Genomic DNA, 14,722 nt, shown 5'->3' with positions numbered 1-14,722 from the left:
ACACAATTCTGCTGTTTTTGTTAAACTCAGTAATCATCAGAACCGAAATCATGATGACGATGGTGATGGCGATGTTGACGACGTTCTTCATCACTGCTGCCTTGTCCATTAGAGTCTGACTCAGAGCCATAGCGCCGTTCAGCTTCGCGGAAGTTAGCAGAACCTCTAGAGTAAGGTTCCTGTGAGTCATATCCGCCGTAAATTTCTTGTTGGCCACTGTATCCAGGCACATATCCCCTTTGAAAAAAAAAAAAGAAAAGAAAAGAAAATGAGTTAGCGAAAAAAAAAAAAATAGAAACAGCCGCTCATGCACTTCACTTACTGCTCACGCCTTTCATATCCATAAGATTCCCTCTCCATGCTCCTGTAACTGCTGCTAGGCTCATAATAAGATCCAGGGTGTTCTTCAATGTCTCCATGTGGGGTATAATTCCTTCGTGGCTCTTGATGGGGATAACGGCTGTCGTCATCATACCCATAACCAAGTTCATGCTGGCGGCTCTCGCAAATTTCATGATGCTCACGTTCACTTTGATCTCCATATCTGCCTTCGTATGATGAACGATCTGCAACGTAGGCCTCGGAGTCATACTGTTGCTGACGACCATATGACTCCTGCTTCTCATACTGATGCTCTCGAGCGTAATATCCCTGGTTGCCATACTGACGGCGTCCGTATTGTTCTTGGCTTCCAAATTCTTCATGTCGGCTATATTGTCCGTGGCTGCCATACTCCTGGTTCTCATACTGTGGTTGTTGGTAATCATTTCTTTCGGGATAACCATAGGCAGGGGGCCTATTGTCCTCGCACAAGCCAACTTCAGGTCTTTCCGATTTAGAGTCGGAATTGCCATTGTTAATCAATGAGTTAACACCGCTCACGAGCCCACCAACTAAGCCTCCGAGCCCACCACCACCGGCGGCATTGGTAGCAACTCTTCCAAAGCTGCTGATATTTGATTGCTGACTTTGATTAGAATGAGCACTACCTTTATGTAAGGCCAACGGCTTTCCGCAGCCATGCCCGGAATCGTGAACCCCTTCTTTGTGATTTTTACCTTCGAGAACGCCGTCGCGGGACAGCTGCTCGCGAAGAGATTCCTGTTCGTTTTCACTTTTCCCGCTCCACCACTCTTCAACCGTTCCGAACATAATCTGGCGGATGTCGGCTGCACCATCTTCCCCGTACTCACGCAGAGCGGGGTGATGGAAAACTCCAGAAACAATTCTATCCAAAGCCCGATCAATATCAGCGTCCTCATCATCCCAGCACGCCATCAGCTGTGGAACTGTCCATTTGATCACTTGAGAAGCTATTCGACCTGCTGGCTCGTTTAGGATATTCGAGAAGTGGTCCTTCGAGAGCATTGAGTGGGTCGGGTTTGAGCAGTCGTCATCATTGAACACAACATGCTGCTGTTCTCTGCTACTCTGGATAACCTCGGAGGACCCAGTCTGTAGCTCAACCTTGACTTGCTGGATAATTGGAAGAACATAAGGCGCAAGAATAGAAAAGACAAAGACCGTTATTTGATCTTGGATCTGTTCGATGAGCTCCGGTAGCACGGGAATTTTCTCAATTGCTTGGTTGATCGACTTGATCAGTTCATCATGCCATTCCAGGACTGGAAAAATTTGCGCTTGGACATTGTTTAGGTAATTGGTCCATTGCTCAGGTTCACGAGGACTTGGACGCTCGCCATTATTTTTGGTGTCATCTGCCTTTGCCTTGAAGTCATCCATCCTGTTTGTCTGACTATCGCTATCGTCGATAATTCCATCGGGAATTCTGCTAAGCAAGTCCTGTATGAAACTTTCGGAGGGGGACCCGGCTTGGGATTCATTGATGACACCTTCCAATGATTGGACTTCGGACTGAGTTGCTTTATCGGATAACTCCCCAAGCACAGAGTGAAAGAAGTCCACTCCGCCAAATGTGCCAGTGACGATTGGATAAACATAATCCTGTGCGCCATCAACTTCGAGTTTAGTGTTTCGGCCAACATGAGGAAACACCTCGGATTCTCCAAGCTCGATGAGGCTCAATTCCGTATAATTCGAATGAGCGGCATAATCTTCCAGGCAATGCAAGCCAGTGCCAAGCAACCGAAGGGCTTCATAAAGATCGTCGTCACTTCGGGACCTCGCATATCGACGGCCCAGCTGAATAGAGCGGTGGAAAACACGACGTACTAGATTAGCCGATGTCGCAATACCCATATCCTCAGATGCAATGTAGTTTTTGAGGCCTTTATTTGGTGATGGAACCATTGTATCAGCAAACTGATTAGAAGAAATTAACCGGGGTACTATATACCGGTCCTTGAATCAACCGAGAGCTCATTCTCCTCGTCAACGGGCCCTCTCAAACGATGATCATAGTCACGAGCGTCCTCTCCCTCAGCATAACCCAGTGGGTTGTCAATATGTTCTGTAGGTTCGTAACATCCCAAACGATCTGTGGTCACCTCAAATTCTCTTGTTCCGTACCTAATGGCCATTTCTTCAGCGAACTAAGCTATATTGCGTAGGCTAGGTGGCTTACCCAAAACTCATAAAGCCCAACACCCATATCAAGATGCGAATGGCTTCGGCGCTGACATATTTTAAGGTACCGACATCGACGGCCTGGCTATAGTCGCGGAGCCAATTGCCAAAGTAAACACGTTTGACATCAAGCTTGCTAAACTTACGACCACCCGCAACACGGGCCAGAAAAAGAGTCAAAAGTGCATCTTCAATATCGCCATGACGCCAGTTCTGGCCCTCAATGCGAGATAAAGATGCTATGTTACCAGCGCCAAATGCGTGGGCTTGTCCAAAAAAGCCAAAAATAAAGAAAACGGAGAGAGACAAGCTCTGGGAAAATAGACTCATTCTTTTGAGCCCTTGCAGGAGCAAATAAGAACAGGCTGGAGAAAACTTTGTTAGGGAAGAAAGAGGGCAGGTATATAATGGATGGAAGCTCTTCAAGTGGTTTCAAGCAAAATTTATTTAGCACTCTGGTATGCAAGCAACAAGGCAATGAATAAGATATGGAGGGAGAATCAAATGCAAACCGAAAGGGAGACGAAAGAGAGAAAAGAGGAGACATGGCGACCCCGCCATGTGCATACAACAATCGGCCACCATGGGAAGTGATGGACAGCCCAGCGTAGGGTGGGGTGATTGGCTCTTATTTTTTCAGGCGGTTTGATCTTGGCTATATGAGGCGTCTAGTTTGTCACTCCGGCTCGCTTGGCACGGCAACTCATTTGCTGCAGCTTCATTGTACTGCGTACTAAATACCTGGATGGTAAATGAAGGCAGAGTCTGGACATGTCACTCTGGGAGTCTGGGTATGGCGTTGTGCAGTAAGATATGGCCATGCAGAAATCAATATGTAATAGGGTACAGAGAATGAGCATAGGGTATACCTAGGGCTAAATGTGTGCAGATGACAACACCCATGATACTCAGTATCTATATTGAAGCAAGAAGCCTGGTTGAGTATTAGATTATTATTTTCTAGTCCAGTATCAATTCCTGGATAAATAGACCCACTCACTTGATATGTTAACTTTTTAAACCTGTATCCACTTATGTATTGATGTCCAGGGAGGGGGAAATATGGGAGGGGTGAAAGTAATAGTTCTGGTGGGAGACAGCTATGACGAAAGATATTAATATGTAGGCCTAATACGGGTTACCTCACATCTCTTATCTTTTGCTTTCTCTCTGAATGCTTAACCAGCCTTTTTAATCCCATTATTTCATGAATATAAAAGTATTGTGAGCGATACCCGAGCGTCACCAACCCCCAAGGAGTCCCAAATAACAGAAACAGCAAACAGAGATGCCAAGATAGCCAGATTCATGAAGCTATTTAGATTTCCGAAGGCCAGCCAAAAGTCTGTACCAACTTAGTGGGCTGTGCAAACCTAGCTCTAGTAGGGGGGAGAAAGCAAGAAAGAAAGGAGGGGGAGAGGGGAGGTGCGGGAACTAACAATTACCTAGATATAATCAGCAGGAACTGCATGATATTTCACACCTAAAACAATAATAATCAAAGAAATAATTGAATGCAAAGCAATAATCCTTCCCAGATAGTGCTCCTCAGCAGCAACGGAATGGCCGGAATAACTATGGTGAATTAATTGCCTCCCTTAGTGAGCCTCCGCATCCGTCACCCCCTCTCCCCAACCCTCCGTCGCTCTCCGCCGCTGTAACCTCACCGCTGCCCATCGTCTCTCCCCTTAAGTCTTGCCTGGTATCAATCTGCCGCTTTTTGGACAAAAGATCTTTGTCCTCATTGTCTAAAGAAGCCTGCTCTCGATGCCTTAAATCTCCAGAAATGCCTGCTAGGGTCATTTGTCGTTCCTCTCTAAATGCTTTCTCACCCTGGCATTAATTCCGGTCAATAATCGAACATCGCATACGCGCCTTCGCCCCGGGCGTTAATCGGCCTTATTTTTGATAATCTGGATAACTATCATCGCAATTCTTTCTTTCTCTTTACAATACCCTTTCAGGCCTCTTGTAGGGTCTTCAGGACTTGAAGAACCTAAGCTTTTTTGGCCAATCTTATCGCTGCATACTGCATCGGGTGTCCGGGTCTGGTTCCCGCTTGCCTTGTAGTTCAGCTGACATCCTTGACGACAATGCATCGCACAATACATTGCTAAGAAACCCTAATACCTGCCAGAGATACAGAGATACAGAAAGAGAGAGAGAGAGAGAGGGGAGGGGGGTAGTTTTTCTCTCCAGAGAGTTCCTTATGGCACGCTCAGGCATTCACGTCGCTGGAGATTCAACGCAATCAATTGTAAAAAACTCAAGAGTTGGAAACTTTGAACCAGTTCTCCATCCTGGGGTTAATGCTCACTCTGCTCATTTGAAGAGTTCCAGTATCGAGAGTCGTTGGGGTTCATTCCGCAGCGATACCAAGCCTTTGGTTCGCCGCTCTTCCCAGTTCAGCGATTCTAAGAATTTTGTTCCTTTGCTACCTACACCTGGGAGCCCCTCTTCGTCGAAGAAAACGAAACGGATCTCTATGTTTTCTAGTGCAGTCACGCCAGGTCCAAGTTCGTGCGAAGCACCTCGGCAGAGTTCGGATTCACACTGGTTGATGGGTGCATCTACTTTGAATACTTTCTCTGATGGCTCTGGTAATCAGCCACCGAAAGTCAAGGGAACCACAAAGGCAGAAGTACATATGAAACCTCTTTTAAGAAAGATGTCTCGTGATGATACATCGTCGAGACCAATCGATCTCTCACGATCCTCTTTTGACCAGAAAGGATTAGGAATTTACACAAACTTGGAAAGGGAAGACCGTCTAAATGATCCGTTTACCATTTACACTTTCCAAAGGCCGGCACCTGGACTGCATAATCGATCTACAAGCGGGACCTCTCAGCCCTCTGCAGTGAGCAGTTCAGACACGAGCAAGCCAGGCTCACAATGCATCCATCCAATGCGCCAGGCACCTCGCTCATATACACCGCCATTAGGGCAGTCATATCAAACATCAATAATCGAAAGCGATGACTCTGGTAATGGAGACTTGGCTGAGGGAGAGACTCCGGTTCAGTCGATCTCGGGCACTTATCAACCATTTGTGCGAGCACCCTCGGGGCAGAAACCCCGATTGTCCCTGCAGACTCATGACAATTCGTTTACAAAGTTGCCCGGGATTTCGCAGACGAACGTAACTGGTCGGTCCTCGTTCGGTTATTCCAGAGATAATGGTAGCAATATCGACCCAACATCTCCCATGTCTAGGTCATCCTTGGATTTTGTGTTTCGATCCAAGACACGGAACAGTATGGATCCAATATCTCGAGCAGCTACTGTACAGGCAGCACGCCAGGCTTTCGAGGAGAAGGAAGCGGCCAAGACGCAGAAGTTGGAAAAGCAACAGTTTAAAGCGGAAGAGAAGCAAATGCGACGAAAGGAGAAGCACTATCACTGGCGGTCATCTTTGAAAGATGACGAAATGCCGGAACCGGTCTCAGAAAAGGAGTTTTCTGAAAGATCATATACACCTGAGCTGCCTAGGCACTCTCCTGCCACATCACAACCATCTGGGCCACAATCAGGCTCGTGGAAATCACAACCTAAAAATACCTGGATGCTCTTTATAACGTGGCTACGAACCAGAGTCTTCAAATTGCGGAGGAAGTTACCAAATCTCGGTTGATTGTTTCCAATGTGATTATATAAAGCCATGGCGATACAAAATAAAATAAATATTAAAACAAATGAATTGAACCCTATTATTCTGACCTTTCTGCTCTTTTCTAAGCCTTCGGGAATCTTTGTAGGTAGTTAGGTAGGTAACAAAATACTTGACATCTACAGAAGTATTGTTATTGTTGCTGATGTGTATAGATCACGTGATATGACCGTGAAGTGCACACATGCATCATCTGCGCCGCCAGACTTTGCCTCCTTGCCTACGGTGTTCCTTTACGTCCTGTTGTCAACTACGGTGTACAAGAGCGACAATAGGTACCTTACAACTCATCAGCTGGTCCACAAAACTTCACCACTCTACCCCTTATCTTGTACGCGCCAGGTTGCGCTGGGTTAAACCCCAGAGACGCACCTCCAATTTGGGGGTAGCGTTTCCTGCGAGCGTGATTCATCATGGTTTACGATTGGGATGGAAAGCGGGAAATCTGCTATCAAATGTACATCAAAGATAAAAAAGCTTTGGAGGAAATTATGGAGTTCATGAAGAATGCCTATCAATTTGCGCCTAGGTAAGCATTTATAGCCACTATCATGCGTTCCCGAACACGTTTGAGATTTATTCTATTCTTTTGGTCATATTGGCGCGTCGGAATACAGTTTCGTTTTCTTCTCGCTCACAACGTATAAACTTTTATAGTAAGCGGGCTTTTCAGACGCAGTTCAAGCGATGGGGGTTTCCATCAAAACAAAACCCAGCACACAAAAATATCGACCTTGTCGCTCGTGTCAAGCAACTGTGGGAGCGAAACACGAGCCAGCGAGATATGCTTCGGATCTTGAATGAGGAGGGGTTTGAAATTAAAGAAAGGGAGTTGATGCGCGTGCGTGCAAAAAACCGCTGGCTACTTCGCGTTCCCAATGGGATGAAATCCCAAACAAACACACAGACTCTAATACAGCAACCTGAAGACGAGGGCCTACTTGCTCTACAGCAGGAAGTATACAAGAACGATGTGCCGTTTGATGATGCCGATCCTTTTCCTTCGGAATCAACAGCGCAACAACCCCAATCACCTACACTGTCACCCGAAGTGATCGCGAAGCGCAAAGAGCGACTTGAGCGCCTGAAGGCAGAGAGCGCAGAACGTTGGGCCGCCAGAAAACGCCGTCGCCGCACGCGGGGGTGGGCTGGATTACCAGCTGATCCACCTGGGCCTCCTCGGTTTCCATCCGAGACAACTATCGATGAAAGTAAAAAGTATCTCAGCTTAGACAATGCTATGTACCGTCAACTTAGAGATCAATTCCAGAAGATCTGCGAGGAAGCGGGCTTCATCAAGAAAACTGTCGCAGGGCCAGAGAAATGGCAGGAGGCAAAAGATAAACTAATACACGAATCGCCCCATCTTCAGCAGATATTCTATTCTGATCCAAATCAAGTTGATGCGAAAGGTCTTGCCCTCGATGTTGTGTGTACGGATGTCACTAAACGCATGAGAACCCTTGAGAGGCGAATGACCATCGCTGAGGCAAAAAACGCTCTCGGAGTCAACCCAGAAGAGAGCCGTCAAATACGGAATGCATTTTACGACACATTGAAGGCTGATCATTTTACAAGCAAGCTAGAGGCCGGTGATGAACACTGGAAGGAGCTCAAGGAAAGGTGGATCCAAAATTCCGAGCTGCTTCAACAAATTCTAGCTCCTGGTCCTACAGATCCAAGACACACCATGAAGCTAAAGGCTCTTGAGGTTCTTTGTCGCGATGTTATGAAGCGACTTAGGGACGATCAGACAAAGAGGGATCCGTCGCGTAAACAATCCGCTCCCCATGCTGACACTCAGAGCCCTGTGCCTCACAACAACCACGTCAGTAACACATTTGGTAATGATATCAGTAATGGAATCAGCACACTCGCTTCACAAGCTCTCGCCAGTGCACCGATGGCTTCAAGTGACCTGGGTGATATGCAGATAGACCCATCTCTTTTGCAAGCAGCCAATGATCCATCTTTTACGGCGGCTACTCAGCATGATGCAAATTCTTTTGGCTACGTGGATCCCATGTTGGGATCGACTGTTCTGCATACACCAGTATATCTTCGCATCAGCCCGCAGAGTCATCTACATGGAGCCTCGAAAACATGGGTGGAGAAGCTAGCCACAAGATCCGTTGCTGAACTACGTCAGATTGTCACTGGAAGATACCCTGACTCGCTCGTCACAAGGATTGAAGGCATGGATAAAGACGAAAATGGGAATGAGACACCCTTTTTGATTGACGAAGACCATGAGCTCGATGCCTACTTAACCCATGTGCATGGGCGAAAAGCGTCATTTCTCTTTTGCTTGAGCCCAACTTGATCATCTGCTTTTCTTGCGGTACCGGTGCCCAGCATACTGTAGGATGAAGGGAATGAGGTTTCATATACTAGGACCTCGGTAAAGGCTTTTCAAGATTTGCACGGCACAATCATAGCCCATGCGAAACGAAAAAAAAAAAAAAAAAGAAAAAAAAACCCCTTTCGTGTGTGTCAGGAGATCAATAGATTCTGTTTGCGCAAAAATGATCACATTCAGGACTAATGCATTCTGGACTTGCTCTTGCTCTTCCTCTCCCCCAACAAAAGACTGATTTAACAAGGCAAGATCTTGTTCACAGTGAAGTCGAAATCATCTGCTATAAATGTTATTGTTGGCTCTGCTGGCGGGCTATAAAGCTACAAAAATAATCATATCAACATGTAATGAATAATGAAAATGCGTTTTATTGCCTTACTATCAATGGTGTTCTCCATGTCTGGGCCTACACAAATTTGAGCCTATAGTCAACTAATTAAACAGCTTAAACCTATAGTTTGACTAGTCATTTTAATGGTAGGCTTTAATGCAAATTTAAATCATCTTCTTCAAACCTCATAGGTAGTATCCAGGCAAACAGTAAGGATCCATGGAAAAAGGGTAGGTAGTGGGGGTCGGTGTAATAAATTTAGCAACTGCCATTAACAGAGGCAGTAAATAGTCCATACTATTTCTATAACGATTTATAGTAACACACCATTGACAACACCATACTTGCTTCAACATGGAATCGTCCTGATGAAATTTCTTCTGAGTTCTGACATTACCAAGGTCAGACCAAAAAGGCCTCAGATGACGGGAAATGTTAGGATATTTCCCGAAGTGGTTTCTTCGTCATCGTAACTTATGAGTAGCTTTACCTTGAATCCTTCTAACTGGAGGCAAAATTCTTCATTGGTATTTTCTAGGTATTTGGAGTTTCAATCCTTTCTGAATGATACATGGTCTTTTGATTTAGACGCTTTGTATCAATCCCGAGCAACACAAAAAAGAAAGAAGGAAAGAGGGAAACCACGGAGGATGATATAGCTCAGCGGCAGTTAACCACTTGGGTTAGGATCCAAGCCACTTTTGATAGCCTCTAACCGGCCTCTCACAAAGAAGTTTCCAGGTATCTAGAATTATATAAACAAGGATGCTGCAGCTACAGGTAGTATGGCATGACCCCATCAGTCTAACAAAATAGGCTGGTCCTGAGATTGCTTGGTGGAAGCAGCTCATTCAAAGGCGTGCCTATATCCGATGAATTGTTTATTAGCTGGCAACATGACCCAACTCATTCGCGCCAAACTCTTCTATAACATATACTACAACATCAAAAACATTTTCACCAGGGAAAAGGAAAGAAAGAAAGAAAAACAGAGAGGTAATAAGAATCACATCATCACTGGAGCATTCCCCTTTTTGCATAAAATATCTAGACTAATAAAGCAGTCATGAGAAAGGAAGTCAAAGCTTGTATAGTAAATTGACAGGTTCGGCAAAAATCAATTCCCGGCTCTGTACAATTAGCCAAGAGACTGAACAACGGCCCTGAAAAGAACGCTGGCAGGGGGCAAGACAAAGGAAGGAACGTCCCCAAAAACACTAGCTAAGCCCTTAGTTTGCGCAGATTGCTCGCCATTGGCTGCAGTCGAAAGCCCCGAATACTGAGATTTGGTGCTGCCCAGTTGACCCCCGAATAAATCCATCAGCCCTGGATTGAGATGATTAGTCAAATCAAAAGACTGGGATGTGAGTTCGGGTGCCTTGTTGAAACAACCGAATCGTTTCACGTTGGCTGCGGTATCAATGACGACATAATCGCTCGAGTATGAATTTGAAAGTAATGCAAGGGGGCACCTATCAAGCATGAATTGAGAGTGTAGTATCAGAGACTGCACATTATAAATCCGAATGGAGAACTGGGTATTGCGTGATTTTTTGGATGTGTGACCAGTATGGTTTAGTAAATGTTGTGTTGCAACAGCAAATGTCTGGGTCTTGGAATTCACGGCTAATAATAGTGATTCTTCATTTGAAGACAAACCACCAAGCCCTGGAGTCCCAGTGGTTCTCACGATGTCATTGACTGTATCCCAGATAGAAACAGCATGTTTTGAAGCAATGATAAGATGGCGCCCTATAAAGCTCGTTGCGCATGGATTGCCCCAGAATGCCCCAACTCTACTGTAATGAACCTTACAGTTTTGAGCATCAATTAGAATAACAAGGCCAGGGTTTGAAGCAGATTGAGATGGCAAACAAACAGCAAGCACGGAGCCATCATCTGAGAAGGCTGGACAAGCTGTAGGAAGATTTCTGGCCTTGTTATTACCAAAGCTTCCCTTCAAATCAATAAAGCTTCGACACTTCCATGTCTCGAGCTGCTGCTGTGCATCAGGGCCTGTTTTCAACCCGCTACGTTGTCTGGTGCTTGGACACCAGAAACGCAGTAGGGCATCAGAACCAACAGTTACAAATTCATAACTTTGTGGTCGCGATGCAAGGCCGAGTACCAGTGCATGGCCTTTATCAGAGAAATGAGGACCATCGATGCGCGTAACCAACTCCCACAAGCTGGAAAAGTCGTTCCACTTCCAGAACTTCAAGAAGGTCTCCTGGTAATCGGTGCCAGTATTGCTGAGATCAAGAGATCTCACATCTTGAGGGTAAGGGCTCCATGTATCGATTGTCGCCATCCATTTGCCGTCGTGGGCTACATCGATGTGTTTGATATCTGGTGCAATTATTTCTGATCCCTCTGGGCTAACTCTCAAGGTCGTGGCATTGGTCCGCGCAAGAGCTTGGCGGGCAATGTGGCTATTAGTCCGGATATCATATGTCTGAAGGACAGAAGAATTTGGCAAATGGTGGCCTTCCTGGGAGACTTGGCGAGAAGCTGGAACAGCTATTAAAAGCTGATCAGGTTGCCGCGGATGTAAAATAGCTGGTGTGGAGCTAGAAAACTGGCATGAGGTTGACGAGGACTTATCCAATGTTTGAGTCATCTTTGGACACAGCTGCAAACCTATGATAGTCGCAAATGGTTGCAGTTCTCTCGCCAACAGTGCCATAATGCAGTTATCGGCTAGCTTTACAACGTATGAGTTTCCGGTTGGAGAAACGATTATGTTGCAAATTGGAGAAGATAGATGTGGGAGATACTGCTTTCTACCCGTGTCCAGCTGCCATAGAACCATGACTGATTCATGGCCTCCTGATATAACATAATTACCTATGTAATGGCATCAGTACCGCTTTTTTTTTTTTTTTTTTTCCATTGCTAATTCCAATTGGGGACGTACCATCCTTTGACCAACGAACCGTGTTAACGGAACCTCTATGCCAGTGCAGCCGCCTAGGGGCTGGGCTTTTCCCGCCTTCACGGCTATCCTCATTGGCTGTGAAGAAATTCAACACATCACTATAGATCAGAATAGAGCCATTAGACTCTCCCAACACAAGATCTAAGTGATCTGGACTTTTTTTATCCTTGGAACCCTGAGCCCCGACGCGAGCTGGAGTTGCACTTCCCCGAATGTCGACACAGGTGATGCTAACGGGCAGCGTTGCCTCTCTCCAGACATACTGCATTGATTTCAAATCATTCAACATATTGAAATTCGAAGTGCCAACCAAAAAATGCTGTCCACCATACAAAACAACAGTTCGACCTTGTCGGGCTACCTTGAGGTCGCTGACTCGCAAATTCGTCTCGAGAATAACATTTTCACTCGGTTTATTCCTGCCCAATTGAGCGATTGTTATTTCCCTTTTTCCATCCTTCCTTTCTCGTAGAGAATAAACGGCAACGTATTCATCGGTTTCAGATTCATGAAAAGAAATGTCGATGGAGGTGGTTTTGCCACACGCATCCCATGACCACATCTTTCCTCCAGAAAGCCATTCCCATTTACTAACAGAGCCAGTGGATGTGAAGATGTAAAGGTGCTCTGGATTTAATGGACAGAGCCTATATCCGATAACATTTTGGCCAGATTCCAAGTCCAATGTGCGAAAAAGGCGTGAGGTAGCCATGGAATAGACGTGAACCGAAGTCTCAAGGCCGAGGAGTAGATATCTATGTCGAAATCCATTTAGAAATACCCCAAATCAAACACCAGGGAAAACTCACTCTTCATCCGGCGTAAAAACGGGATCCAAATCGCTATACTGTCCAGCAACATGATGCACCGATGACCAAGGCACATGTCGTGATTCCCCAGTGTGAATAAAGCTGGCATCTCCAAGTGATGGGGCACCATCATGATAGTCGATCGATTCTTGCGCAACTTCAGGTGTAGCCAATTGTCGACCTCTTTCGTCACCGTTATGAGGCCGAGAAAAGCGGCGCCGCTTGATTCTCTCTTGATCCATGCGTGTCATTTTGCTCTGAACCGGCTCACTGGCCCGAGATCTTTTGGAAAATCGAGTTGGGTGGTTGGAGTCTGACATGGTTAAAGGCGTCGAATACCGATAGCCTATGGAAACTTCTCGTTCAATAACTTGTGTTTATTTATTGATCATATCATGCTAAGTACATGATATAGAAATGTGATTATATCAAAATACTGAAGAGATAGAGTGAAACAGAGTGCATTTGTTTGCAACTCTTCACTTTCCATTCAGTTTCTATCTTCTAATTTTTTTTTGGTTGGGGGGTTTGTAAAGCGGAGACTCCACTAGGCTAGACGCTAGTGTTAATTAGGTTAGTATATTTTCACTGTAAGCGGGCTAGGCGTTCCGATATCCATTAGAGCAATTCACGACAATTTGCGGCTCATAGGAGCATCAAGAAATTTGACAGAAAGTCCATTTTTTTACCATCAAGGAAAGGGAATAGAGAATTCGCATAACATTCCTCTTTGAAAAAAGGAAAGAGAGAAAGAAAGAAACTCAGCATCCAGTGGTTCTCGTTTGCTCTCACTGAAATTTTTGTCAATCGACGAAAACCTAGACAAAATGATCATTCCTGTTCGCTGCTTTTCCTGCGGAAAGGTAGGTGTCATGAGTCTTGACAGCTCTTAATAATTCTAATATTTACCTTGAACAGGTCGTCGGGGACCTCTGGGAACGCTATCTGCAACTTCTTGACGAGGGTATTCCGGACGGGTATGCTTTGGATTCAGGATTTTACTGTTAGAATCATATTGACAAGTATCCCCAGTGATGCTATGGATCAGTTAGGTTGCAAGCGATATTGCTGTCGCAGAATGATCATGACACATGTTGATCTGATTGAGAAACTCCTTCGGTTAGTAAATGTTTTTTTTTTTCTCTCCTTTCTCTCTTGGGAAGGCAGCAGTTCGATAACACTCATATTTCACAGTTACAATCCGACAGAGCGAGAGCGGGCTAAATCGCAAATATAAATTCGGTTTAAGTCGTGGAATATCTGTGATTACGACAGCCCAGTAATTGAACCCGACACTGCACCCAACCAAAAATCCAAGCTTGCAGTTTGCGCATTCTCGAGATGGCGACTCCTATATACGACCCTCGCTTTCATCTTTGCCACCGTTCATTCATCACTTGCGTTGTCGTCCCCAGGGTGTTGAACGTTAGGCTTACCAGGCATGAAGCCCTATGAAGCTGGCTATGATGCAAAAAAAATGGTCTTTGGTTTCTTCTAAGCGCATTTGCATATATGTCACCAGTCAGGCGAGATACCTTTCATTTCAGTGATATTCACACTATTCGTGATTAATATTGGCCTTGGCCCTTGGGAGAGGGTCTATTGTTGCCATTGAAAAAATGGCTGCCGGGCTCACCTCTATGCATATGCATGTCTAAGTATAATACAATTAGGCACAGACACGCTCCCCTTCTCTTCTATGTATTTTGTTATGCTTTTTCTAGCTCAAAAAAAAAAAAAAAAAAAGGCTGGTGAAAATCCAGCGTGGGAACTAAGAACTATGCAAACTTCCAACTTTAAGGGACTAAGCAAGAGATTTCTCACTACTAGTAATATAAATATTATATATAAGAGTATTACTTTATTTACTATATTTAGATTAGTATTAGGATTAGGGCTTTAGATTAGTTATATATGTATATATAGAGAGAGATATTAGTAAATAAAAATATATAGAGTAGTAATTATTATATATTGTCTTACTAATAGTAATATAACAGTAAGTTTATTAATTAGTACTAGGCAAAAGAATATCTAGCTAATAATAATATAATACCTTAATAGGTTA

At 44.9% G+C, this 14,722-nt stretch overlaps 5 protein-coding genes across 5 annotated transcripts; 3 read left to right on the top strand and 2 right to left on the bottom strand.

The window, feature by feature from the left end:
* Positions 1-318: 318 nt before the first annotated feature.
* On the bottom strand, positions 319-2,877 carry ASPWEDRAFT_173743 (Het-C domain-containing protein; the record flags this gene model as incomplete). The annotated part of the gene is made up of 3 exons (XM_040831125.1): positions 319-2,249; positions 2,318-2,490; positions 2,546-2,877. The coding sequence occupies 3 exons, from the start codon at positions 2,875-2,877 to the stop codon at positions 319-321; spliced, it is 2,436 nt and encodes an 811-aa protein (XP_040687994.1).
* Positions 2,878-5,194: 2,317 nt separating this feature from the next.
* On the top strand, positions 5,195-6,181 carry ASPWEDRAFT_114304 (uncharacterized protein; the record flags this gene model as incomplete). The annotated part of the gene is made up of 1 exon (XM_040828481.1): positions 5,195-6,181. The coding sequence occupies one exon, from the start codon at positions 5,195-5,197 to the stop codon at positions 6,179-6,181; it is 987 nt and encodes a 328-aa protein (XP_040687993.1).
* Positions 6,182-6,630: 449 nt separating this feature from the next.
* On the top strand, positions 6,631-8,540 carry ASPWEDRAFT_52567 (Clr5 domain-containing protein; the record flags this gene model as incomplete). The annotated part of the gene is made up of 2 exons (XM_040837766.1): positions 6,631-6,746; positions 6,875-8,540. The coding sequence occupies 2 exons, from the start codon at positions 6,631-6,633 to the stop codon at positions 8,538-8,540; spliced, it is 1,782 nt and encodes a 593-aa protein (XP_040687992.1).
* A 1,505-nt stretch (positions 8,541-10,045) lies between these two features.
* Positions 10,046-12,974, bottom strand: ASPWEDRAFT_112817 (WD repeat protein; the record flags this gene model as incomplete). Its single annotated transcript, XM_040828359.1, has 3 exons — positions 10,046-11,754; positions 11,825-12,600; positions 12,655-12,974. 3 exons carry the CDS (start codon positions 12,972-12,974, stop codon positions 10,046-10,048), a joined length of 2,805 nt encoding a protein of 934 aa, XP_040687991.1.
* Positions 12,975-13,285: 311 nt separating this feature from the next.
* On the top strand, positions 13,286-14,391 carry ASPWEDRAFT_184825 (DNA-directed RNA polymerase core subunit RPB10). The gene is made up of 4 exons (XM_040832044.1): positions 13,286-13,517; positions 13,573-13,631; positions 13,687-13,773; positions 13,849-14,391. Exons 1-4 carry the CDS (start codon positions 13,482-13,484, stop codon positions 13,889-13,891), a joined length of 225 nt encoding a protein of 74 aa, XP_040687990.1. The 5' UTR covers positions 13,286-13,481; the 3' UTR covers positions 13,892-14,391.
* The last annotated feature ends 331 nt before the right edge of the window (positions 14,392-14,722 follow it).

The sequence above is a fragment of the Aspergillus wentii genome (assembly GCF_001890725.1).
Source record: "Aspergillus wentii DTO 134E9 unplaced genomic scaffold ASPWEscaffold_5, whole genome shotgun sequence".
Classification (NCBI taxonomy): domain Eukaryota; kingdom Fungi; phylum Ascomycota; class Eurotiomycetes; order Eurotiales; family Aspergillaceae; genus Aspergillus; species Aspergillus wentii.
The sequence above is the reverse complement of the archived record's forward strand: the minus strand, read 5'-3'. Positions and strand labels throughout refer to the sequence as shown.